The sequence below is a fragment of the Nannobrachium achirus genome (genome assembly GCF_963921795.1).
Source record: "Nannobrachium achirus genome assembly, chromosome: 2".
NCBI classification, from domain to species: Eukaryota; Metazoa; Chordata; class Actinopteri; order Myctophiformes; family Myctophidae; genus Nannobrachium; species Nannobrachium achirus.
This window is the reverse complement of record NC_137811.1, coordinates 54,009,377-54,036,644: the sequence shown is the minus strand read 5'-3', so window position 1 is coordinate 54,036,644 and position 27,268 is coordinate 54,009,377. Positions and strand designations below refer to the sequence as shown.

At 41.0% G+C, this 27,268-nt stretch overlaps 3 protein-coding genes across 6 annotated transcripts in view; 2 read left to right on the top strand and 1 right to left on the bottom strand.

The window, feature by feature from the left end:
• fzd6 (frizzled class receptor 6) overlaps nucleotides 1-27,268 on the top strand; it is a 129,354-nt gene that overhangs the window by 12,672 nt on the left and 89,414 nt on the right. For 2 of the 3 annotated variants that reach the window (XM_080750709.1, XM_080750708.1), the window contains exons 8-10: nucleotides 1,665-1,779; nucleotides 2,516-2,844; nucleotides 3,893-6,299. In XM_080750709.1, coding sequence (XP_080606835.1) covers nucleotides 1,665-1,779; nucleotides 2,516-2,844; nucleotides 3,893-4,058 — 610 coding nt within the window. In that variant the 3' untranslated portion in view covers nucleotides 4,059-6,299. Of the gene's footprint in view, nucleotides 1-1,664; nucleotides 1,780-2,515; nucleotides 2,845-3,892; nucleotides 6,300-27,268 lie in introns of those variants that run through there. The other variant, XR_013963141.1, reaches the window with a different exon arrangement.
• LOC308307012 (collagen triple helix repeat-containing protein 1-like) lies at nucleotides 7,091-15,099 on the top strand. Of its 2 annotated transcripts, XM_080752096.1 has the most exons (5): nucleotides 7,091-7,226; nucleotides 8,164-8,232; nucleotides 12,343-12,561; nucleotides 13,543-13,759; nucleotides 14,706-15,099. In XM_080752096.1, the coding sequence occupies exons 1-5, from the start codon at nucleotides 7,113-7,115 to the stop codon at nucleotides 14,846-14,848; spliced, it is 762 nt and encodes a 253-aa protein (XP_080608222.1). In that variant the 5' UTR covers nucleotides 7,091-7,112; the 3' UTR covers nucleotides 14,849-15,099. The 2 variants fall into 2 exon arrangements, with proteins under 2 accessions (XP_080608222.1, XP_080608223.1); XM_080752097.1 differs by lacking the exon at nucleotides 8,164-8,232.
• On the bottom strand, nucleotides 15,248-26,931 carry LOC308307005 (solute carrier family 25 member 32-like). The gene is made up of 7 exons (XM_080752084.1): nucleotides 26,398-26,931; nucleotides 25,451-25,601; nucleotides 24,063-24,148; nucleotides 19,775-19,929; nucleotides 18,710-18,823; nucleotides 18,318-18,463; nucleotides 15,248-18,232 (listed from the first exon to the last, which is right to left on the bottom strand). Exons 1-7 carry the CDS (start codon nucleotides 26,576-26,578, stop codon nucleotides 18,106-18,108), a joined length of 960 nt encoding a protein of 319 aa, XP_080608210.1. The 5' UTR covers nucleotides 26,579-26,931; the 3' UTR covers nucleotides 15,248-18,105.

Here is a 27,268-nt window from a genome sequence, read left to right as displayed (position 1 = left end):
AGCTCAGTTAGTCTGTTCTTGAGAGGTTCTCAAACCTTTTCATGTGAAGGACCCCCAAAATGATATTTATTTGGCCACGGACCCCCATTACAAAATATTTAGTTCCAGGGACCCCCCCAGAAGCAACATTTGAGTTACAAACGTTCGCTTTGAAAATACATATGTTCAACGATTTGCACACATTTTCACGACTTTTTCAAAAATAGCAGGTCTACAAGCTCGCAGCGCGGCACTCGGTGCCGCGCTGTGAGCTTGTATATCTGCTATTTTTCACTGGTTAAAGCATTCAATAATTCTAGGCTTAATGGGTTAACATGACTTATTACCCGGCTCGTTTGGGAGCTTGATTCTGATTGGTCGAGCGCTGAAATCAGCGGTGAATTATGAGCGTATAATGACCGCTCCGCTCTATAATTCACCGCTGCCTAATCAACGGCTCAGAACAGCTGCTGCATTCAGGCTGCGCTGCGTGAATGTAGTGCCGTATCCAACATGGCAGCCATGTAAACAAACACACAGCGTCATTTACAACTAAACGTTGCTCTGAAAAATGTTTTAAAAACCATTTGAGGCGAGAAATAGACGACGCAGTAACAGAACATGGATTCTATTTGACCAGCACTTCCTTGTTTTCCAAGGCGACCGTGTTGCGCTCGGGGGGACGCACTTCCAGCCGTCTGTAAACAAGGAAATACTTTGTTTTGTTTTTAGTTTTGAGTCAAATTATTAATTTTATGTATTAGCCGGGTAATAAGTGCTATAAGGTCTTGCTGCTTGGTCATTATGGCTTATATGGACACTTCGGGCTGATAATTCCCCTCGGCTCCGCCTCGGGGAATTATCACCCCGTCGTGTCCATATAAGCCATAATGACAGCGCAGCAAGACCTTATCGCATACATATCTCTGCTGTCGGGCAGAAACTTCTTATCTCTATATTCTAACTTTTTGTGTGTTTTTTTTTTTTTTTGTAAATGAATGCCCTACTTTCATCATACTGCCTCGTCACACATAAGCATCAACAATAGCAGATCCACAAGCTCGAACGTTTTGAGCTAATACTTTTGATATATTTGTGAAAAATGTATGTGCATGTACCTGTAATAGGCTCTATGCATATATATACGCCATTTTGTTCTACTTCCGGGTGTCTTTCGACTTCCCACAGGTGTTACTGATGATACTAATGAAGGCTCTGTTTGATTTATTGTACAGTGGTTCTTTAATTTCAAGGACCCCATAACTCTGTACAAATGGAATCAACAAATGGAAGCAAATGGACCCTTGCATGTCCATTTGCTTCCATTTGCACACCTGTATGGAACCCACTCAAGGACACTTTGAGACCCACTGGTGTAGCAGAGTGTTTCCAGTGAGCCAACATGCACAATATCAGCACCCTGACTCTGTTTGACCAGAATGTCGGTAACACCTGTGAAGGAAGTCGAAAGACACCCGGAAGTAGAACAAAATGGCGTATATGCATATAGCCTATTGACATAACAGATTTGTGTATATTTATGTTTATTTATTAGGAAATTAACCACATTAACACTGGCATCCCTATTCTGCGCATCATGCTTTTATAATCGGCAGACAATGTGCAGCTTGTAACACTGTATAGAAGATCACTGTCTTGACCCCATCATGGTCTGTGGTCCACAGCCCCATCAGCGAGAGCCGCAGGGTGCTGCAGGAGTCCTGCGAGTTCTTCCTCAAACACAACAGCCGCGTGCAGCACAAGAAGAAGCACTACAAGCCTGGCTCACACAAACTCAAGGTCAGTGGTGCTGGAAGAAGTACAAATATCCAAGGTCCTGTAATCAGAATCTTACTTAAGTTAAAAGTACAAAATCCTCAAAATATGCTTAAAGTAGCTAATGCAGAATGTCCCATATTGTATTATAATTATTGATCATTAACCACTTATACCCTATTTTATACTTGTGCTTTCATACTGAGCTTGTAGATCTGCTATTTATAATGATTCCAATTATAATCTAAATCTGCAAAGTAACCAGTAACCAAAGCCACTACAAATACATGTATTGGGGTAATAAGTACAACTGAGATATAGCGGAGAAGTGGAAAATTCAAATACGCAAATCAAGTAAAATCAAGTTTGAAATTGTACTTAAAGCAGCACTATGTAACATTTTTTTATTAATACAATGGCATTTTGTCCAATCTGTATGGTAGAGTATGTTAATACAATGTAACTTATACAATTGGGTGGTTGGAATTTGTCTCCCTGCTCCTCTATTGAGACATTTAGATTGTGTCAAAGGTCATGTCTCAGCTAGACACAGGATCTCAATTTTGACCTGATGGACAAGATTCAATTTATCCCCTGAGCAAGCAGGCAGGCTCTATTAGCTCAATGGTAAAATATTCCAGCACTTGCTCAGGCAACCAACCGGGTTCAAATCCGGGGTAGAACAGTAAAGTTACATACAGCTTCAAGTTCAGTACTTGAGTAAATGTACTTACAGTTGCTTTACACCCCACTGCTCAAGGTTATCTCCAAGTCCATGGGGACCAGCACGGGCGGTGCACCGACCACCGCCTCAGGCACCCCCACCACCACCGCCAACCAGGGCACCTCCGCCGTCAGCAACCACGACCTGCGGCTCCACGGCTCCCTCTCTGAGCCCAGGGGCTCGTCAGAGACCTCGGGCAGGGAGCACCTGGACAGGGCGGCATCCGGACGCACCTCCAGGCGAGGAGGAGAGAGGGAGAGGGAGGGCGGCCTGCACCGGGAGGCCGTCGAGAGACGCAGCAAGGCCGGGAGCTCCAGCAAGATCAGCAGCCGCTCTGAGAGCTTCCAACGAGTCCCGGACGGAAGGTAAGGGAGGGATAGTAGGAGGTAATAGGTGTTTTTCTAAATTAAGGCCTTAGGTGATCATACTACAGCATCACACAAAAGTATCAAAAGTAGCATAAAGTGAAATTGTAAGTGATGAGTTTGGAACATTATACAATCAAAGCTGACAGTTTCTCTCAACTGATTTTGTTTTAACCAAAAAATATGAATTGCCCTAACTTAAACGCTGTCTCCAACTACCTAGGTAAATAATGTATGATCACTATACTAATGTTTGAATAGTGGACACAGTTGGAAGGCAAAATAAGACTGTCTTCTTGAGATTTATAGAACTTTGCCATGTTTCAGCTGTGTTTATAGTGTATGATTTTACCTGGTAATGTTATGCCACCCTATACATTTAATATGGGTTGGTGAAGTTGACTTCCTTCGGTGGATAGATATTATATCGTTGGCCTCATAGCATAATTGCCTACATCATATGTTAAGGTTTTCAGAAAAGAAGAAAAATGACTATCTACCTAAAGGTAGCTCTCCACCCCACCGACGTCGGCGACGGTAAGTGTTGGAAAGCGTCTGTTGCCGAAAATCTGCTGTTGAATGGGCGGTGGGTACACTGTCTAGTCACTAGTTGTAAGGAAACGTCAAAAGCCGACCAAGCTTTGGGCCGTCGGATAGCAGCGGGCTTGTTGTTGAAAAAGACATCAAGCCATAGGCTATTTTAGCACCATAGTAGCTCTCTGTCGGTGTTGGCTCTCATTTGCATTCAGAAACCTTTTTTCAAACCTTCCAACCGACTGCCAGTCTGTAGTAATCTGTAGTAGTGTGTTTGGTGGAGAGCTACCTTGCGTTTTCTCTTTGACTTTTGTTTTTTTTTCTCTGCTGATTCACTGTTCATTATTGTCCCCAGCCTATCAGAATGCTTGGTGCATTCCAAAATCACTATCTGCTTATAAGTCTTCTCTTTGACTTAGGTAGATAATTATTTTGGAACAGCGACAAAAAGTCTCTACAGTACGTTGACAATACCTGTAAAAAAAATCCTTAAATATCTCATGATGTTTTTTAGGATGACTCCTAAGAGTGACCTATCAGAGGCCAGACACGCTCCCGTTGGACCGCAGCATTCAGCTTTAAGCCTATCGCACAGCAGCAACATCATCAAAGGCTCCGCCCCACACCCGGTACGGCCCGTACCAGAGGAGAGCAAAGACAACAAGGACAGCAGCTGTTGAGACACACCAATCACACATTTCATCTGCACACACTTTGAACCACCCTGATGTCCATCTGAAAGTCGTCCACACATGACCACAAATTGTATTTTAAAACAAAATGCCAGACGCCAGAGGGTTAAGGAAATGAATGGTTCTCATACCTTTTTAACTCTGAGAGTGTTTTGCCGTTCCATTTGGTTCCATTTTGTTCAGAGAGAGAATTGGCACTACAGTACAGACCAATTGAGGGCATTGATTTGTGCTATATTTTCCGGGAGTTCATTTTATGTTAGCATATAGAGTAAAGTTGTATTTTAGTAAGAAGACTTATATTTCCGGCCAAATCTCTTTAAGTATTTGCAACTTGGGCACATTTTATGTAGGCGTGTTCAGAGGAGAGAGTCTTGTACTTCGTCATACGAAGCGGTGCACACCAGAAATGGGAATCTACAATTTTACAAACAGATTACAGATTGCATATTTTCGGTGCACGACATAAATTAAGCATTAGTGTTGCTATCACTCAAGATATGGGTGATGCCACATTGTCATTCAGCTTTACTGAGCTTTGGGCCTCAAAGCCTTTCCGTGGCAATTGCTGTTTTGTTTGCTGTAAAAGAACCCATTTTAATGCATATTAAAAAGCTATACATGTTGTAGACGTACAGTATGTATATGTCATACAAGTTGTAGACTGCACACTGGTAAACAAATGCAATATTTATGTATATAATATTTTATTTTTTAGAATTCAAGAGTCTGTCACTGGACTACTAGTCTCTACACTGTGCTTTGATGAGAGATGTCAAGATATTTGCCAAACAGTCCACTTAAAGTCTTACTTTGGGTAAGACAACAAACAAACAAAAACTATTTGTTTTTATTCAGAAGACAGTTATGTCTATAAATATGTGTTGTTTTTTTATTTCTTTGAAGAACACATATTTAAATTGTGTAGTTCATGTTTTAGACTTTGCAGACGCTGTGGTGTCTATCACTACAATGTTTGTCTTTTTTCTACATAAAATGCTGTAAATAGTTTTTTTTTTTTTTTTTTGTGATTTTATTCGTTTCAAATTGCCATCGGTTTCATGTCCTGTGAATTTGGGGAAATATGGCTTTATATATTGTCCTAAAGAATGTGCCTTCTTTTTTAATAAGGATTGCTTTACATGTGGGGTTATTACATGGTTATTCCCTGTGGTGGAAAGTAACCAAGAACATTTACTCAAATACTAATCTGTGCCTAAGTACAATTCTATCTACTTTTACTTTACTGGAGTATTCACACTTTTCAATACTTTATACTTTAAGGGTGCCCTGCCCTCACACCAAAATACCTATGAGAGTGGAATCCGCGCTCCGCCAATGCATTTCAATGAGAGTGAAGCGGTTTCATGCCAGCAGAGGATTTCTGCAAAAAAACGCTCCCTTCTCATTGAAATGCATTGGCGGAACGCGGATTCCACTCCACATTGTACTTTTTTACTCCACTACAACTAGGCCTACTTAAGGCTTAAGCCATATTTTATACTTTGTCTATTTGAAAATAGCTGATCTACAAGCTCACAATGTGTCATGACACTATTGACACATTTTTACTCTAATTTAAGTAAAATTTGAATATCCTACAGTCCTTTTACTTGTAACAAAGTGCCTATTTTTATAATGTGGTATTTTTACTAAGTAAAAAAAAAAGTATTTCTTCCACCACTGGTTATGCCATGTGCCTATTCTTATTGGAGTTTTCATATTAATTTCAAATTGGAATCAATCTGCAGAATGGTGACAGCTCTTGCACTACAGCATCTCGTATGTCATTTTACACACAATTGAATGTTGAGTTTAATAGCAATATACCAGACTGTTAATAAAAAAGGAGATGAGGAAAGTTCCCATGAAATGTACAGGTGAGGACCATGAATTATCTCTTGTAAGTATTTTCACCATTTATTTTCTGTGCTGATTATTTGAAAACCATGACACTGTTAAACACACTGTTCTTAATGCTGTGTGTTTGAGGTCCAGTGCTCTTCCTTCCATCATGTGATCCTTTTGTATGAAAGACCAGGACAATCCAGTTACACTTGATAAAGGGAACATCATCTATTTCATAAAATACTTTTACATTTTATCATTCTGGATGATCTCTAGACCTAGTGTAGTTTAGCTATGAAATGCTCTTTAATTTCAGTTTTTGAACCTTTTTACATTGTGCATTTGAATTTTGTATCAGTGTCTTTTTAATAAACTATTGAATCATGAAAAAAGAAATATATATAGAGTGGTCTTGTCATACTGTTTTCTGTTATTGTGGGGAAGGGTTTTTCAATCGACAACCACAATACAGATGCTTGGGTTTAAATGGTTAATATGAATGGAAATTAAACAGTAATGAAATGCTTAGTTCAATCACCATATTTTCTGTATTTTCTTTATATTATTCATGAACAACGAACTGCGCATCTTGAGCATACTCAGTTGAAGCCAGGCTCCTGCCTTAAATGAATGCATCAATCCTGTCCTGTCTACAACTGACAATCAGGAGGTACATGTTAAAACAAGGTGGGGATATATACTGCAGTTAGTTAGCTGCATTACATTAGTATATAGTCTGACCAAGCCAGGCTACTTTCCTAGCATTCTGCACAGCATACACATCACCACTGTACCTGTACATTTACTCAACTCAAGTAGCTTACTGTACTTGAGTACATCTTCAAAGGTGCATAGGCAATGAGTGCTTTTTACATTTGGTAGCCTACTTTAAGTGTATTTTGATACCAATACTTTTGTACTTTAAACCTTTTAGAATATCATCACACAACTAAGTAACTGAGTAGCTTCTATTGTTGTATTGCTATACTTCCTTGAAATGTAAAGGTTTGACTTGAGAACCAGAGTGTATTGGTCTTGTCTAGAGCCAGGTCACAGTTCCAGCCCTCCTGCCAGCTGACTGGCTCCGTCCTCCTCATGGTCCTGCCTCCTGCTCCTAGCCTCTGCTCTGGCTGCAGAGCAACAACTGTCCTCTCTCTCTCTACAAAGCTGCTCTGAACAGAACCACACGATAAGATGTCTCCTGTCGCCGCTCGTCTGCTGCTGCTCACCTGCCTGGTTTTACCTCTGTATGGAGTGGAAAAGGTGAGGAATAGAGGCTATCGAAACAAGGATGCCGAAATGGAAAAGGTACGTTATTCATTTAAGTCAATTAAGTGTGAAAACGGTGCGGTTATTTGGGAGATGATTTGAGTAGTTTGATTAAGGGCCACGCGTTCATAAGAAGTTGTTGATTTGCCCCCCGCGTTGGTTTAGACCGATATACTGTCTGTGTCTATAACTCTTTAGACGCCGTTATTCTTTCTTAGCCTATAAGAAAAAGCTGCCGCACATTAACATTTTACATCATGCATAGGAATGAGTCTGTAGTCTACTTCATCCCTGTACAAATGAACAACATATTTAAACAGAGTTGGTTGCAACAAGTCGGGACAGAAATAATTCCAAACAGCAAGATAAGGCTCATTGTAGAATATGTGTGCAACCCATGATGTGCAAAAGGTGCAAAGAATCTTTGAAATAAAACATTTACATTGGAATTAGTATTTTAATGCTAATGATTGGCACAACTGATGCATTGGTTATTAGGGTGTCATTTTCCACCTCGAGCACAACACTGAGGATGTAATGCTCCCACTGGTTCTCAACCTATGGGCCGCGGCCCACTGGTGAGCCATGAGGACATTGCAAGTGGGCCCCCACTATAATGAGCAAAACACTTTATTTCTTTGTGATAATGATTATAACATACATAGGCCTATGTTTTTTGAAAGTTTTAAAAATATGGTATTTTTTTCCTTTACATTTTTGATAAATCAGTTTTCATTGTGATACTGATAGATAGGAACTTTGAGTTTGATCCAAGCTGGAACACACAACAAGCATGCTCTGGAAATGCACATAGCCCACCCCATCAGACCACTTAACACAGCAGCCATTCTGCTGTGTTAAGCAGTCAGATGGGTGGGCCATGGACACTTTGTAGGGTTTCAAGTGGGTCCTGATCCATTGGGAACAACCACTGCTTTAATGAACAGCGTGTTATGTCATCATTTTCTGTCTATAGTGCACTGGAAATGATGCAGACAAATCAAACTGCACTAGACACACAGAGGAAGACAGATTGAACAACACGGTAATAATCACATTTTATATGTCCTGCTTAACTCAGCTGAAATCTGAATGAACTTAAACACTAAAAAGGGCATGCATTTCTGTTGCTGTGTGCAGTGGTGGACAACGTCAACCCAGAGCTTGAGATAAAGTATACACTCTTAGTCAAATATTACTAACCTACAAAGTTGTACTTGAGTTAAAGTACTGGAATACTATAGGCTATTCAAAAGTACATGCTTTTAAAAATACTCTAGGGTTCAGAAGTATATCAATGCATTAATATCAATGCATATTGTAATGTAGACCCCCAGCTTCTAGATCTGCTATTTTCACTTTTTCTTTGAAATGGGACTTAAGGGGTTAATTCATGATGTACCTTTTTTTTACCTTCCTAGAAATTTGTCTTGGGCCCAAGGTGGAGGGGCCTTAATTATTTTATATTTTAGCTATTGAAAAATAGCAGATATACAAGCTGAGTGAGCTTGTATATCTGCTATTTTTCAATAGTTAAAGCACATAATAATGCGTAATAATGCTTTCCCAGTCTAGATGGGTTAAACCCCCTCCCCCTAAGAAGAACATTCATGGGGGGCCCACAGTGAATCCTTGTACCCAGGGCCCAGAATTTGGTGCGACACCCCTGTTCTATTAGTTTACTGTCCACAACTGGCTGTGTGGCCCACTGGCCCAGGCTGGCAGTGGGTTTTCTTTGGCCCTTCCTTCAGTGTCAACCAATGCATGACCTGCTGCTGATGATTCCTCAGTCCTTCCAGGCAAATGCAGCCTCTATGCTTGAGTCAGAGCAATGGTCTTTCCGTTAATACTAACATTCAGAAAGGCCAATACTGTAATTTGCAGCACCACTATAGACTCTCCAGACTGTAAGTTAATATAAAAGTCAGCTGTGTAGCTACGTACGTACGCACAAGAGTCTATTCATTAAGGTCACTTTGAAAGGTCTCCAGATACTTGAACCTCATTAAAAGGTTCAGACCCGTAACTGTACTGAATTCCAAAGCTATACTGTTGAAAACGTTCAATAATTCAAAATTCAGCAATAGTTGAGGTACAGACAGTATTTCCATAGTCCATAGCCATTACCAAAATGTCCTGGAATCTTATCCAATGCGTTATAAGGACAAATTCCTAGTATGTTACAGCATATGCATCTCACCAGTGATGGAAAGTAACTAAATACATTTTACTCTATAGAAGTACTGGATTATTTTAAAATATATTTTTGGGGCTTTTCTGCCTATTTATTATTGCAAAGTACAGTTGAAAATGACAGGAAACAGGAAGAGAGAGACAGGGAGTGAAAAGTATCAAAGGCTCGGGAATCTAACCCACAATTCGCTGTCAGGCTACAATAGAGCCTATATGTGGCATTCCACTAGACTAGGCCATCAGCACACCTAGAAGTACTGCATTTAATTAAGATTTTTAGGTACTTTTACTTTACTTGAGTGTGCATTTTTCAATATTCCACTACATCTGAGAGGCAAAATATTGTAGCCTACTTTTTACTCCATTGAAACCTTTAGTTACTGGTTACTTTGCAGATGACCACCTAAGCCCTACTTTATACTTTGTCTATTCAAAAAATGGCAGATGTACAAGCTCACAATGCATTGCATCGCAACATTAAGCATTTTACTTCGGTACTGTAAGTATATTTTTATGCTTTTGTAAAAATTTGAATACGTGCCTTTTACTTGTATCAGAGCATTTTTCCTATTGTGGTATTTGCTACTTTTACTTCAGTAAAAAAGTACTTCTTGGTCCACCACTGATGTCACCTCATAATCTATCCGCTGTATTTGATCACAGGCTTCGGTTATCCCAGTTTTCCCCTAAAGCGATGAGGTCACCATAGGAGATCAGCCTCAAAGGTGGCTCAGCTTAATGGCTCCAACAGACTGTGGGTGGGAGCAGGGGCGTCACATGGGGGGGGGGGGGGGACTGAGTTACTAGGGTCCAAGGTGGAGGGGCCTTAACTATTTTATACTTTAGCTATTGAAAAATAGCAGATGTGCAAGCTCACAGCGCGGCACCGAGTGCCGCGGTGCGAGCTTGTAGATCTGCTATTTTTGAAAAGTCGTGAAATGTGTGCAAAATATGTATTTTTTAAGCGAACATTTGTAACTCAAATGTTGCTTCTGGGTGGTCCCTGGAACTAAATATTTTGAGATGGGGGTCTGTGGTCAAATACATCATTTTGGTATTGGTACCACTGATTTCAACCAAAATCACAATATCACAATAGCAGATCTACAATAGCAGATATCACAATAGCAGATCTACAAGCTCACAGTGCGGCACTCGGTGCCGCGCTGTGAGCTTGTATATCTGCTATTTTTCAATAGTAAAAGCAAAATAATGCGTTCCCACTTCCCAGTCTAAATTGGTTAAACCCCCTCCCCCTATGAAGAGCATTCATGGGGCCCACAGTGAATCCTTCTACCCAGGGCCCAGAATTTTGTGCGACACCCCTGGGTGGGAGGGTGGATGGGTGGGTGGGTGCCTCACTGAGGCATGTGTCTCTCAGCAGTCAGCAGTGGAGATACAAAAACGTAACTCTATATCTGTTATTCTTTCTATTAGACTTTTAACATTCTTTAAATTCTCTTTGCCTAAAATACACAGATCTTTTACCCAAGAGACTCAAGTAACAACATGTTTTTTGAGACTGAATCGCCTTTGTTATTTCCTTCTGCTGAGGACTGATTGACTCCATGCCTGTTGGCCGAGTGCCCTCCTGCACAGCTGCATGCCGAACAAAAGATTTGTATAACAAATAAATTGTAACAAAATGTTTACTTTCCCAGACCCAAATCCCTCTTCGGCATCAGTTTTTATTGGACAAAGCTGTAGTTTACACGCCAGTTAAAGACGTGTCAGACATAATATATGCCTGTACAAATGGCATTTGTGTACTTGTCTACATAAATTAATTCCTGGTTAAATCTCTACATTGCATTATTATATCTATCATAGTATTCGTGACTGAGCCTTGTTTCTTTGAAGGTCATAAAAGTCATGTTAGATCTACATTGTGTGTGGTGTGGCTACTTGGGCAGGCTCACATGTCTCTCTGAGTCAGCTTGAGTAACAGTCAGCATCTGTTTAAACATAGCAGGACACTCTAGACACTGAATCACTGCAGACACTGACCAGACACCCACTGGCTATCAACAGGCCCTCAATTTATGATTAATCCACGGTCTGGCACTCCTAACACTTTATGTGGCCTAATGGCTGATACTTAACAGCTGTTCTTTTCTTACACATGACATACGTAGCACATTGACACCCATAAAGTGGGATTAGTCCAACACTAGGCTGTTTATTAATATGATTTGAAAATGGGGTATAATCGAGAATCAGTAGTGTATTTGTCACTAGTAGTCATACAGGTACAAGCAGTGAAATGCACGGGTGGTAACTAAGGTTCATAAAACTGTGATAATGCAACATAATTGTGAAACTTACCACACTTGCATTTTGCTGTTTGTAATGTGTTGTGGTGTGATAGTTGACCTAGAGATGGCAACATCTCTTGGTCATTATCGTCCTTTGCAATCTTGCAGTCCAACCGGGACTGGGCAAGCACTCAGAAACAGGAAGTTGGATTTTCATAGATCTTCACTTCTCGCCCCAACATGAGCCCGCTATTTTTTTTATCTGGTTCCCCCTTTCTGTCCTGTCCTTGCTTGTTGTAAATCGCTCTGGATTAAGAGCGTCTGCTATTTAGTAATTTCTGAGTCTGCTAAATGCCTGAATTGTAAATTGTAAATTTTCCTAAATTTTTCGGTCTAGGGCGAATAGAGAAGCGTGCTTTTTTTATATTTGTTACAAAGTTTATATCAACAAATCAATTAACCGATCAATAGGGCTTAAACCGATCAAGTTTAAGTCCTATATTGTACTGTTGCAGGTTACAGGTTTAGTTGGCTTTTTTTTTAAATTGACATTTAATTAAAGCTTTTTTTTTCACCTATAATTACTTGCCCAAAATAGGGATCTATTATTTATCTGATCAAATCGATTAGTTCGACTAACACCCCTAATCATGTCCTCCTCACACCATATCCCCTCTTCTGTTTCTCCCACTGTTTGGGTTTTCCAGTACAGCAGCTGTTTGCAGGGGCCGCCTGGCGCCCATGGAAGAGAGGGCAACCCGGGCACCAATGGGATCCCGGGCACGCCGGGCATCCCTGGGCGGGATGGGGTGAAGGGGGAGAAAGGAGAGTGTGTGAGTGAGATCTTTGAGGAGCCCTGGAAACCCAACTATAAACAATGTGCCTGGAACTCTCTGAACTATGGCATTGACCTGGGTAAAATAGCTGTAAGTATCCTGGTGTTACAGTACATTGCGTTGACAGGGTTGGCAATCAAACAAGTCGCTGACCTCTTCATCACATGAATGTGATATCGTTGTTGTCTGGCAAAAAACTCATCTCTTTTTTCGTAAATGAATGCCCTACTTGATCATACTACAGCGTCACAAAGTATCAAAAGTATCAGATCTGCAAGCTCGAAAGGCGTTACTTTGTGTTGCGTTTCGAGCTTGCAGATCTGCTACTTTTGATACGTTTGAATTTGAATCCTGAAAAGGGACTGTTTTGGGCATATGAGGTTTCCACCTTGACACCTACTTCACACGATTCCGAAATATTATTGTACATTTAAATAAGCCCCCATAACTTATTTTAGAAATGTTTACATTACAGTACTCTCAGTGGTTCCTTTTTTCAAATAAAAGATTTCACTTAAAAAGGGGTATTTCACTTTAAAACACTTGGCTGGCCTTTGTGTGTACTCCAATAGTGTATGAGTTCAGTTGCTTGGTTCAATATTTCGATATTTTACTTTCTTTTTATCAGACAAAACATGCCCCCAATAAGTAATAAGTAATATTACTTATTACTCAGGTTTAGTTAGCTGCCTTTGAAAACATTTAGTTTAAAAGTTCAAGACAATTTGATGCTTTACTGCCTTTTGGCTGATTGGTGACTCTTATTATTCCAAAAGTAAGCTGGCTAAACAGATTGTGTTGTTGTACATCGCTTTCCTTTTTTTTGTGGGTGGGGGTGGGGGGGGGGGGGGGCAAAAATAATATGTCATGTAATATGATATATTACTCTTGATTCCAAGTAATAATGAATATAACTTAAACTTAAACTTAATTTTTTTTTAAGGAGTAATATGTAATAAGTAACATATTACTCTCCTGAATAATATTGCCCAACACTGGTAGATGGTGACCTCTGCCAGGCCAGTGCCCAAAATGCCTCCACCTTTTTGATGTCTTTGTTGCGTTTTCCAGGACTGCACGTTCACCAAGCTGCGTTCAGACAGCGCTCTGCGAGTGCTGTTCAGCGGTTCCCTCAGGCTCAAGTGCAAGAACGCTTGCTGTCAGAGATGGTACTTCACCTTCAATGGAGCGGAGTGTACGGGACCACTCCCCATAGAGTCCATCATCTACTTAGACCAAGGCAGCCCCGAGCTCAACTCCACCATCAACATACACAGAACATCAGCAGGTGTGTGTTGTGGCTTAACCACTTAAGACAGGGGTCTTCCAACAGGGCGTCCGGGGGAGGTCCTCAGAGTTACTACAGGGATCCTCCAAATTCTGGTGTGAACCTTTTTTCATTTGTTTTATATATCAACCACTTGAACCCTTGTGTCCATATTCAGAGAACTTTAGCCAACTTTAGCCAAAAATACCTGATCTACAAGCTCACAACGCCTCGCAGCGCGAGGCATTGTGAGCTTGTAGATCAGCTATTTTCGGCAAAGAGGTTTTCTGTAGAGGGGGAAAAGAGCAGACTACCTACAAAGTGAAAGGTCAAGTTCATTAAGTATTGACGGTCCAAGTGGTTACATATCTGATAACACAAATTGACATGAATCCAAAATACACTGATGATTGTGCTGTCAGACGATGAAACTATATGGAATCTGGGGGTCCCTGCTTCATCTCTCTCTCAGCAAAGGGGTCCTTGGCCTGAAAATGTTGAAGACCCCTGACTTAAGCCATGTTGTCGAAAATTGTCAAAAGTTGTGAACATTTTAACAATTCTGGCTAATGATTTGCTTGATATTATTTTGGTGACCTAAAATGTAGTTTTTTGTTGTATTAAAAGAGCTGGTGATGGGGACAAAGACACTCTTGCACAAACACTCACTACGACACCATCTGCTGGTCATTGACCATTATAGAATGTAATGTACAGTAATTATGCTTAGAATTGAACATGTGTTGCAATAGCCTGGGAAAGCTTTGCCCCTCAAAGTCCATGGGGACTTCAGCATATATTTCAGTTTTGAAAGCAAAGTGACCCCTTTCATTTCAAGGCAAATGTATTTCACAAACCGCATAGTTAATCACGGTCATAAAACAACCCAATAAGGAGCTGTTCAGTTTGGGTGTTCACTGAAGTGGTGACCACAGCTCTCTTTCTCTCTCTTCTGTTCTCTTTGCAGTGGAGGGGTTGTGCGAGGGCGTGAAGGCGGGATTGGTGGATGTGGCAGTTTGGGTTGGGACCTGTGCTGATTATCCAAGGGGCGACGCATCTACGGGATGGAACTCTGTGTCGAGGGTTATCATAGAGGAACTGCCCAAGTAAAAGCCCTCTGAGGGCTCTTTTCGACTACAAGAACAAAGTGTGAACCGTGCCCTGCCATCTTCTAACAGTATTTCACCAGGTCTGGTTTTGTGATACGCTTACGGGTTTCAAATTGGGCCTCGGAACCTCATTTGGGTACTGGCTCAGGAGGGAGCACTAACTCTTGCGTTCTTGCAATCCAGAACATGTACTTTCAAATGCTTTAAAATAAATATCTTTGCTTTTTGCTTTGCAAAGATATCTTTGCTTTTTTTAATAGTTTTTTTTATGAAGTATCTCGCCCATTCTTCTGGTTGTAATGGAAACAAAAACAAACTAAAACATTACAGAACATTACGGGTTCTGGACAGTTCAGGTTATGAAAGGTTCTGCGTTACACTTAGTCGAAAAGAGCCATGATTTGGAGGGGAGGGCCCCGGTCATAGAATGCTGTCTCATGTGGCTCCACCAAAACCATCAGTTGTGGTTTAGCAGTTGAGGCATCGCAGCATCACCGATGTCAACTTGAATGTTTTATTTTTATACCAGACTTGTTGACACGACAGGGATGTAAAAGGGGGAGTACTGTATTATTTTGTGTACCAAAAATAACACTTCATTTTCTTTTTTTACTGTAGTATCATTTTGTACTGTAGTCTTTCTGCTAAAGTGCCTTGTCACACTGAGGAGGAAAGGTCAACCTTTGCTCAAATTGTTGTTCATTTTCATGAAATGAAAGGCGGTTTGGTAGCCGGAGAGCAGCCAAACTGCTGCTAGAGATTGTACCCTTTTTAGTTAACTGGTGCCAAATTACAGAAAATGTGTTGTCAATGTGTGTATGATGAGCAGTGGTGGACAACGTACAGTATATAGACAAGGAACACTCAAGTATTCAAAAGTAGAAAATATGAAGCACATTTTATTTTAATTTATGCATTGCTGTTTTGAGATGTCCCCAAATAAAAAAATGTAAAGAAAATCTTCAAAAATAGCAGATCTACAAGCTCACATGACGCAGGTGAAAGGAGTTGTGAGCTTGTAGATCGGATATTTCACCATATCTGAAATAGGCCTTAAGTGGTTCATTCATAATATATTTGTGTAAGTTTTGTTCCCAAGAGTCCAAGAAATGCAGTGGAGTCAAAAGTACAATATTTCTATTTGAGTCATTAACTTTCAAAAAGAAAACTAGCTTACTGTAAGTACAATACGCAAGCAAATGTACTTAGTTACTGTCCACAACTGATAAGTAATATAAGACCAAGATACATTTTCATTGTATTCATTTCATTGTGAGATTTTGACAATGCCGATAGGCTGGAGAATGTGACCTGTTTGTATGCGTTGTTATTACATGTTATTAATAAAGTCATCTGTATGTCTCCCAGAAGTTTACATGCAATGAAAACCTTTACATTTTGCACAAAAATATAAACTAAAAGCATGGTATATAATGTATTTACTGTTATGCAGTACAATAAAATGAAGACAGAGCTGGGGGGGGGAAAGGATGTTGAAAACTAAACAGCATTCTATCATGCAATTAACAACCGACTGCGATAAAGAACACTTAGTTTAGAAAATATCTTCACAAAGATTCATTCACTAAGATTATTTTCTTTCTAAAATGCAGAAATCAATGGACCATGATATTAAGCCCCATCTACAGTCAGTGTGGTTCAGACATTACAGACATCACACAAGATAAATATAAAGACAAAAATAATGAACTCACACATGCATTGATAACCCTGAGTATAAATAGATGAAGCCTTTTACCATAATTATGTTATGTATCATATATTGTGCACTTAGGCCTATAGCCTCCTCTTTTATCATAAGATATAAAGTAACAAAAACACTGTTATGCATGTCACCAATATTTAACATTAATCCTTTCACATTCTGTGTTAAGATCTATGCCAATGGTTCTCAAAGTGGAGTCCGGGGACCCTCAGGGTTCCTTGAGGGGGTTCTAAAATCTAAATGGACCCTTGCAGGTCTGCAACTCAGTTTAAAAGGCTTGAGAACCACCACACTAGGCTATGCAGTATAAGCTCTGAGGTGGATTTTCCAGCACAGTGAGTGAGGCTGCTACATGCACTGCAAACTCTGAACTTATCTAGACATTAAGCAGAGTATTAATGTGAGAATGCAAATGCCTGAAACAGTTCAACTGTACATGATGCAAGACTTTAGCCTACCAGCTCCCTAGCACAAAGTCTGTGTAATGTCCGATTGAGCCCCATCAAAATAAGAACTCAAAAAGGCAGTACAATTAGGTCGTGGACCACAATGACTCGAGTGGAAACGGCCACAAAACATGGTGCTATTTTTAGTTTGTATGTGGTTCGAGACACTCGAACCCTGTGGCTTTGGTCACGAGCGTGGAGACGGCCTCCACTTCTAGAAACCCAGGGACACTTTTCCTCCTCAAGTTGCACCCTAAATATTCACAATCCTCACAATAGGATTCATGTTAAATACAGGCAGAGTTGCCCTTTATAAAGTCCAATCAGATATTTTGTTAGCAAATCTCAGCATCAAAGAATGACTGTTGTAAAACCCTCCAATGTGTCAAGCCACAGCTTTCTTCCCTAGAACCAGGGGTGTCATTTGGTGTTAGCTCTTTCATGCATATTTTCTCTAACTGTAGTCTGAATTTTGCAGATGAATCTGACTTTAGCTCATCACTGAGTGCATCTCAATCCACACCCTTCCATCTACATGTGACACACGTTAAAGACACTGTTTTCTTGTCTGCAACCATACATCCCCATTTTGGACATGTCGCGAACTGTTCCACAAAATGTAATTCTTAAAAAACAGACAAAAATATCTCTACATGCTCACAACACATTGCGATGGTGTGACGTGATAGATCAGCAATTTTTTGAATAGGGTTTAAGTAGTAGTTTTTTTCCTTACCACCCTCTAGTTTTTTATGAAATTGCGCCTCTGCCTAAAACAGAAGGCTTTGCAATGCATCCATGGCAGAAACAGAGGCCTATGTGCAGTGCCAGTCTGCAGTGGATTACTCCACACACCATCACTTGAATTTTTACGGAGAACCCACAACATCTTTAAGTTGCTGTTGGCACCAATCACTGCTTCATCTCTCAGATGACAGTTTTTATATAATTTTCTTCCACAACTTTGCGTGTCCTTAAGTGCAAACTTGGCAAACTAACAGACTGCTTGCATTATCCGTATCTTTTCCACAGCACCCCGTAGACTGGAGTGCCCCTGCCACTGTCCCATGGTTTGTCCGTTTGTCCTCATTTGGACAGGCCCAGCAGGAAGCGCGACACATTCTCATATACTACGAAGGTGATGCAACAGGCTGGAGTAACACGGATAACGTTGGGGAACACACCTTTGTAGAACCCTCTGGCACCCTCGTTCCTGAAGAGAAAAATGTACAATTATCACCCTAAAATAATCAAGCACACTAAAAATACAATGAAATTATTGTACTAGTAACAAGTACCTCCACGTCCTTCTAATGACATCCATGACCCCGTCGTATTTATTGTGCTGGTCCTGCAGACGTGCGCGCACCACCTGGTATGGGTATGTGGTAGCCACAGCAAAGATCTTGGACAATGCTGCCATTGAGATATATTCCAGTGGAGTCTGTCCATGGAAGAGAGCGAGAAGAGAGTGCAAGAGAGAAAAGAGAAAGAAAGGAAGAGAATACTGAATTGTTAAGTAGTGAGCAATGCAGGATACGGAAACACATTTTCTTTGAACCAACTGCAAAGTATCAATTGTGGGCTCGTTCCATTAATTTGAAGATTTACAAGCCCTATGCTTGAGTTCTATTTTAAAGCTGGAACACAGTTCCAGACGGTTTGGCGGTCTGTGTGGTTAATGACTCACCAGCTTCTTGTCTGAAGGCATGCTGTTGTATTTGTTGTAGCCTCTCTTCAGCTCCTCGTAGGCCATGAACTGCAGCGCTCCATGAGAGGTTCCAAACAGACCAGGAACATATCCCTTCAACATGGATATTATATATAGTTAGTCATAATTTAACTGAACATACTGTACCCCTTTAACACGGATATTATATACGGTTAGTCATGACGAAACTGGAATATACCCCTTTAACATGAATATGTACCGTTAAGATCTTTACACACCGGCCAAATTGAATAAAGTGATCTGTTGTATATTCACCTGGTCAAATATGACTCGACTACAAGTGAAATTGTGGCAAAAACACTGCATTTCTGGTTAGGAAAATTCAAGTTTTTAGGGACTGACAACCAAAAATGCATCACCAACACACCTTGCTATGCAAAATTATCCAGGATTTGTTAAATGTATATAAAGTGATTACTGTTGATTATCTGTTTTTTGAGATATTTTAGTATTTCAGCATGTACTAGTGATGCATTTTGCATCACTAGTCATGCTGAAATACTAAAATATCTAAAAACACAGATTGAACACAAAAAATAACTCAGGATTGTGTTGATCATGTCCCAAACAACAATAAAATAAGATAGGGTTGTCCCAGAGGTGAAGTGGCCCTTTAATCTACATCTGGGAAAAAATGCTATGCCTCCTATGCATCATCAAGAAGATATAGCCTTTTCCCTAGAGAGGATAGATCTTCAAAAAGAAATAAATATTCTGTGGGGAACTAGGGCCCTCTAGTGGTAATTCCTAATATCATTACTGCCATTCAAAAATAAGTAATAACAAACCAGAAAAATGTAAGGCATGTTTACTGGAAGATATGCTTTCTTTAAACCAGTAGCATGTAGTTTACTAGTTTCTTTTTTCTTTTTTTTAGTCAGAAATGTAAACAGCACGTATAATTCCAATATAACTCCAATTTGTATTGTATTGTATTCAATTCATCGACAATACAGAATTACACAATAATACATTCAACAAATACAAACACGAGTATGTACTATATGTACATGGTAGTCTCACCCTGTAAAGACCAGGCACACCCTCGTGGCGGTAGATCTTGACCAGAGCATCAAACATGCCCTTGTACTGTTTAGTGGACGGGTCAGCGCTGTACTGAAGCACCAGGCGGGTCTTAGTTACCCAGATTGGGTTGGTTAAGGTGAGGGTCAGAACACCTGGAGAGGGACACAACAAACAGGGATTAGACCTTCAATGTCCAGGTTCTCTGTAGGATGGAAATATCATCACTGACCTCAGTGTATGCTATGGATCCTGTCAGGCGGCATTAAAAGCCTTACTGATGCACAAACAATCCATGCTTAATAGTGTGTAATTTACTTAGCCTGGGGCCAGCCTATATACAATGCAGCTAACTGCGTGCTAACTGCGTACTAGTAACCCCTCCATGTTTTAACCATAGGTTTTAACATGTGTGGGGATGAAGTCTAGCTCCAGCTAGGCTATAATTTACTAACGTTCATTTGAGTAGTCTGTTTTAGCGAAACCCCTTGCAATTGCTGAAGGAATTCTGAAAAAGGATTGCTGCAGGGGTCTAGTGCCGAGGATATTTTGGAAAGCAAGGAAACATCATCAGAAATTAAGTATTTATTAACTGTAAATTGCATAACTAAATACATCAAGTGCCCAAGTTCTCAATTGACTTGAATGGGAAGATGCAAAAATGTAACTTTTCCCAAATACGGAGGTGACATAGACCACATGAGACTGACACAGTATGTCCACATACGGGCATTCCAAGACATGGCCTTAATATTGATGACATCAGGGATCTCCATATATGGGCATAAAAAGGACAAGGACGGAATGGTTAGCACCGCTCAAATAGGGACAAGAACTGACAGATACAGAGATTAGGTATGCAGGAAATGAAAAGTACAAGGCTCAAATAAAAACAGGAGGTATGACAGCCAACATAGCAGTTTTATCTGTCTGTGGCCTCTATTGATTGCAGTCAGTATAGGCCGGGGGCCAATTCTGAAATTGGCACAAATTGGTACCACCCAAGGTGACCGTACGTTTTTTACATTTTCGTCTTCGTACATGTCTCTAGTTTACATTTTGGTATGATAACTCTTCCAATCGCCCAGCTTATTGACAGTTATCACTCCCTAAACAAACCAATATCCATATGAAACAGTGATGAGTATATACTGTATAGTGTGGTACGATGTGTACTTCCGTAGGATTTTTGTGCTAATTTTTTATTTTTTTTGCAGATCCTGGTTCTAGAGAGTCCAAACTATGAGAAAATGATGGGTGCCAACTTTTCCGGACCCCCACCCCCTATCTGGGGGTCATCTAGTTTGGGGCCTCCCAGAACAGTACGCCAGCCAGTTAATATCCAATTTTCTTAATATTAGGGTTGTTTTCTAGGTTTTAAAACATTCTGAGTTCATTTATTACAATTTTGAAGCAGCCAGAATAACCTTTCTGACATTTGGTTGGGGTCTTTCCTCACCTGGGACCCCCCAGACGCCGGACCCCTGTGCCTATCTCAGTACTCGCTCTGCTCCTGCTCCAGAATAATGTCATAATAGATCATAATTGAATAAATGTTTTTGTTGCTGGACTCTGAAAACAAAAATGAGTAGTAGCAAATACCAGGGGTCTTCAACAGGGGCTTCGGGACCCCTAGAGGGTCCTCAGAGTTACTACATAGTGTACTTCTAATGATTTTTTTGCGTAACTTTATTTTTTTACTGCTTTGGCTTTTATAGGGACCAAAGTGTCAGAAAATGATGGGTGTCAGATTTTCCCAACCCCTGCCCCTTTTCTGGGGGGTCATCTATTTTAGGACACTGTAGAACAGTATGCCAGCCAGTTAATGTCCAATTTTCATAATATTAGAGTTGTTTTGAAGGTTTTAAAACATTCATATATTGCACTTTTGAAGCAGCCAGAATAAGCTTTCTGACTTTTGGTGGGGGTCTTTCCTCACCTGGAACCCCCGGAATGACTCCTGAGCCTATCGCAGTACTCATTACAGTCCTTGCTCTGCTCCTGCTCCAGAACAGTGTCAAATTAGATCATAACTGAAGCATAAAAGCTTTTGTAGCTGGGCTCTGACAACAAAAATGAGTAGCTAATACCAGCGGTCTTCCACAGGGGGTCTGGGACCCCCAGGTGTCCTCAGAGTTACTACAGGGGGCCAGCCAAATGGCTATTCCAGTTTTGGCCCTATTCTTGCAACCAGTTCTGCAATTTGCTAACTATTTTTGAATAATATTAGAAACTGTTAGTTTTATGCATCCTGGGTTTATGTAGTGTACTTGATAGTTTATTAGTATTCTCAGTATTATTTACTAATAAGATGCCTCAGGGTGCCAATTCTTTGCCATCTGACCAGTGATGTATATCGGTGTACAGATGTACAGATCCATGCTGTATATTGAGATGTGCTGTGAGAGCCCAAACATGCTTACTCAGTTATTTGTTATGACAACTGACATCATACCCTTCATGGAGAAGAACCAGTCACACAGATATGGGCTGTCTTGGCCATCTGTCTTGGCCATATATGGATTCTGTTAGTGTGGCATGTGGCCGATGTGGCCTCCATATATGGGCATTCCCATATGAAGTCCTGTTAGATATGGGCTTAATATTGAAGACATCAAGGAACTCCATATATGGTCATAAAAGGGATTCTGTTAGTGTGCCATCACAGTGAAGCCAGAGTGTGATGTCAGAGCGGGCATGCAAAACAACGTGTCCATTTACCCCACACACACACACACACACACACACACACACACACACACACACACACACACACACACACACACACACACACACACACACACACACACACACACACACACACACACACACACACACACACACACAACCCCGCATCGGTGATAATGCAGGGTAATGGGATGGGATTTCAGTCAAAGAACTTGGAGCTGCACTGCTACCACATATCCTCCATGCCAGCTACATCACAATGCAGTATAAATGATACTTGACAAATTGCCCTGAGCTTCCACCAATTGAAGAAAATGGATAGAATTCAGAGAGTGGAGGGTATTTTCCAGTCAGATGTCTTGGCTGACTGGGAGGTTGGGGTGACCAGAGATTTGTCTGGCCCCCTGTAGTAACTCTGAGGACACCTGGGGGTCCCATACCCCCCGTGGAAGACCCCTGGTATTAGCTACTCATTTTTGTTGTCAGAGCCCAGCTACAAAAGCTTTTATGCTTCAGTTATGATCTAATTTGAGCAGGAGCAGAGCAAGGACTGTAATGAGTACTGAGATAGGCTCAGGAGTCATTCCGGGGGTCCCAGGTGAGGAAAGACCCCCACTAAAAGTCAGAAAGCTTATTCTGGCTGCTTCAAAAGTGCAATATATGAATGTTTTAAAACCTTCAAAACAACTCTAATATTATGAAAATTGGACATTAACTGGCTGGCATACTGTTCTGCAATGTTCTAAAATAGATGACCCCCCAGAAAAGGAGCAGGGGTTGGGAAAATCTGACACCCATCATTTTCTGACAGTTTGGTCCCCATAAAAGCCAAAGCAGTAAACAAATAAAGTTACGCAAAAATCATTAGAAGTACACTATGTATGTAGTAACTCTGAGGACCCTCTAGGGGTCCCGAAGCCCCTGTTGAAGACCCCTGGTATTTGCTACTACTCATTTTTGTTTTCAGAGTCCAGCAACAAAAACATTTATTCAATTATGATCTAATATGACATTGTTCTGGAGCAGGAGCAGAGCGAGTACTGTCCCAGGTGAGGAAAGACCCCAACCAAATGTCAGAAAGGTTATTCTGGCTGCTTCAAAATTGTAATAAATGAACTCAGAATGTTTTATAACCTACAAAACAACCCTAATATTAAGAAAATTGGACATTAACTGGCTGGCGTACTGTTCTGGAAGGCCCCAAACTAGATGACCCCCAGATAGGGGGTGGGGGTCCGGAAAAGTTGGCACCCATCATTTTCTCATAGTTTGGACTCTCTAGAACCAGGATCTGCAAAAAAAATAAAAAATTAGCACAAAAATCCTACGGAAGTACACATCATACCACACTATACAGTATATACTCATCACTGTTTCATATGGATATTGGTTTGTTTAGGGAGTGATAACTGTCAATAAGCTGGGCGATTGGAAGAGTTATCATACCAAAATGTAAACTAGAGACATGTACGAAGACGAAAATGTAAAAAACGTACGGTCACCTTGGGTGGTACCAATTTGTGCCAATTTCAGAATTGGCCCCCGGCCTAGTAGGTCAGTGACAGTAGGTGAGTTGTGTCTGAATAAAGGCAGTACTAACCTGCTTGAGCTGCTGACACCAGGTGTTCTGTCGCACTCAGCTCTGTTTGGCGTCCTTCTGATATGTATGCTTTGATAGCATTGTAGCTTTGGGAGGGGGGAGAACAGGGGGAAAATAAGACAAGGTGACAAAAACATGCAGGCACACTATTTCACATAACACAGATAATAATAATACATCAGACTTATATACCTTATATACCTAGGGCTTTTCTTGGTATCCAAAGTTGCTTTACAAAACAAATCCAAATAAACTACTTTACAGTATTAGGAGAGAGAGAGAGAAATAAGGCTAAAAACAGTAAGCTAAGACTAAAATTCAGAAAGGGAGATTTGGAAAGCAAGTCTGAAAAGGTGGGTTTTGAGTAACCTCGCCTCACCAGGCTTTCCCCTGAGAGAAAGCCTGGTCTTCGTTTACTAAACGGGCCGTTTGATCCGGTCGGGAGCGGAAGAGCTCTTACGTTTTTCTGTAGTCCAAAACGGACTACACTTTGGCCGGAAACAACGACCGGAAACAGTTTCAACCCAGTTTAGCGCATGCGCAAGTAGTTAGCGCATGCGCAAGTACGGGTTAAAACTGTTTCCGGCCAAAGTGTAGTCCGTTTTGGACTACAGAAAAACGTAGGAGCTCTTCCGCTCCCGACCGGATCAAAAGCCCGAAATTGGAAGCCAGCCCAGGCTAGGTTTTGAGGGAGGTTTTGAACATGCCAAGGGTGGGGGTGATTCTGATGTGTGGTGGGAGTGGATTCCAAAGGGATGGGCCTACATCCGAGATGGAGAAACACAACTGCCTATGGAATTGATCAAACATAACTGCGCCGTTATAGCAGAGTGGCTATGAGACCAAAAGCCTACTATCCCTCCTGGCCAAGGGGAAATTCCCCTTTAGGCTAGTGGTTAGGATGTTTGGCTTTAGTGTATTTTCCTGGAGTTCCTGTGTAGGAATCCCAGGCGTTACATTGGTGTCATGACCTGGATCGGGTTTCCTGGTTGGGGAAGGCCAAAGGGGGGCAGGTGTAGCAGAGTGGCTAAAAGTCAATGCCTGAACAGCAAAAGTCTTATATTTCCCCTGGCCAACTTGGGTTGTCATGTTATGAGCAACGCCACTAAGGCTAGTGGTTAAAATGTTTGGCTTTAGTGTCCCTTCACCATGCATGCCGACATTACATCATTATTGTTACTGTGTAACACAATATCTGTGTATTTGTTAGTGGGATTATAAACTTGTATGATGCAATATTATCTTCCAGTGACCACACCAGATGACCTAGAGGCCAAGGTCAGTAGTATAAACTAAATTATATCAGGAAAAGCCAGATAAACAAGTTAAATAGAATTTGACCACGGCTGACTTTAAAAGCAGTCTTTTCAGCGCTTCAGTTTACGTACAAGAAGAAGTAGAGTCCCCATGAGGCTCCAGCGCCCCAGATGTTGGGGGTGACTCCTTGGTAGAGTCCTCTCAGGCCCTCCAGTTGCCAGACGCTCTTCATACAGTGCCATATGCCGTTGTATTTAGGTCTTAGTTCCAGTCCGTCGCTTACTTTATGAAAGAGGTTGAGAAGCATATGGTCATCGATTTCAGGTTCAAATGTGTCTCATTCTGACATCACCACTGTGTGTAAAGTAAACCAGTGGTTCTCCAACGTTTTCATATCCAGAACAGAACCCCCAAATATATTTTGGCCACAGTACAGACACATTTTTTGTGCAAGAAACCCCATACAAGATTTGTCAATTAAAATGTTTCTAAGAATATTCACAATTTCCCACATTTCTTTTACAAGATTTATTTAAAACAGACACAATATTATGGGGTTAAGATTTGTCAATTAAAACATTAAGAAAAATATTCACAATTTCCCCACAACCATTGCACTACAAAAGCACATGGCAGGTGATCTCAGGTCAGATCCAGGTTAATACTTAACTGGGTTTACTTGTGTTATTACCTACAGGAAAGCTTATGGCATATGATAAACAACTCCAACTACGACCAAACACACACAAACAAGCAAGCAAAACAATTATCCACAGAGAGTGAAATGACAACCTGCTGTCAGAGTGTCAGTAGCCTCATAACTAAGTTTAGTGGTTCTCAAAGTGGATTCCAGGGGGGCTCTATAGTTCCTTTAGGAGTATCTAAATTGACCCTTACAAGTCTGTAACTCTGACATTATAGAAACGAAACCAAATCATTTGGTTCCATGTGTATACTGTCTGTCAGCAGCGACGTGCAGAGAATGTTAGAGAGGCAGGGGATGACATTTCTAAAAGGGCCCTTTTGGTGAAAACATCGAAAATAGCAGTCAAGTTCAATAACGTGACTTTTCACCTACCAGCGAATCTGAGTTTGACCAGATCCAGAGGGTGCAGCAGCATGGTTGACACCACTCCTCCACTGAGACCCGCAGCCAGGCTCTCCACACGCACATGGCCGAGAACCTGAAGGATGTGTTGGGCCGGGGACACCCTGCTGGAGCCCTGGGGTGGAGGACCTTCTTCTGGAGGTTTTGTCATCGCTGGAGCAGCGTGCGGCAGCAGACGAGGAGCTCACGCCTCACGGCTCAGTGTAGCTAGCTAAAGCAGGTTAGCTGAGGTGAACAAGAAACCCCAGTGGAAAACAATGTTAACATCCCGGCAACGTTGTCGTTGTCACATAAGCGGCTCCCGATACCGTCGAACTGTGCATGTTCTTGTGTGGACCACGTTTCTGACATGTGTGAGAGCTTGTAAACATCCAGTCTGAAGGTTCGACCTTTCCACTTCTTCCAGCCTGCCGCTCTCTCAAGCAAGCCTGATTGAGAGGTGAGCCTCAAGGATGATACAACAAGGACAAGACAGACGTACCACGACGTAATGGCATGCGCCATAGCTTTATGAATACATACTAATATCTTTTTTTAAATGATTGTAAATTTGTCAGATAATCTGTTCAGTAATATAAAATAATACATATCACACGTTGTTTGTCTTCCTGATCTATTTTTTTCCCTTTCTCATTATTAATTAATTTATGTATTCAGAACTGAGTAAGTTTCTGGCCAGGGCAGACAGGGGTCTGTATTCACAGATCTGAACAATGCAGGTGACAATCATTAAATTGTTTATGAAAAGTGATGACTCGTCACTAAACCATAGTTTTGTGGGTCTGTTTTTATGGAATGTTTCATGCAAAAGAAATGCTTGCAATGGATTCAGAATCATGAA

What these genes read in the sequence shown, in the direction of transcription:
- LOC308307012 (XM_080752096.1), top strand. Translation starts at nt 7,113, where the DNA reads ATGTCTCCTGTCGCCGCTCGTCTGCTGCTGCTCACCTGCCTGGTTTTA. An exon ending in TTGACCTGGGTAAAATAGCT is followed by an intron (nt 12,562 to 13,542) that starts GTAAGTATCCTG and finishes TGCGTTTTCCAG; the next exon opens with GACTGCACGTTCACCAAGCT. An exon ending in CATACACAGAACATCAGCAG is followed by an intron (nt 13,760 to 14,705) that starts GTGTGTGTTGTG and finishes TTCTCTTTGCAG; the next exon opens with TGGAGGGGTTGTGCGAGGGC.
- LOC308307005 (XM_080752084.1), bottom strand. Translation starts at nt 26,578, where the DNA reads ATGACAAAACCTCCAGAAGAAGGTCCTCCACCCCAGGGCTCCAGCAGG. An exon ending in GGTCAAACTCAGATTCGCTG is followed by an intron (nt 25,602 to 26,397) that starts GTAGGTGAAAAG and finishes TCTTTCATAAAG; the next exon opens with TAAGCGACGGACTGGAACTA. An exon ending in TGGGGACTCTACTTCTTCTT is followed by an intron (nt 24,149 to 25,450) that starts GTACGTAAACTG and finishes CCCCTCCCAAAG; the next exon opens with CTACAATGCTATCAAAGCAT.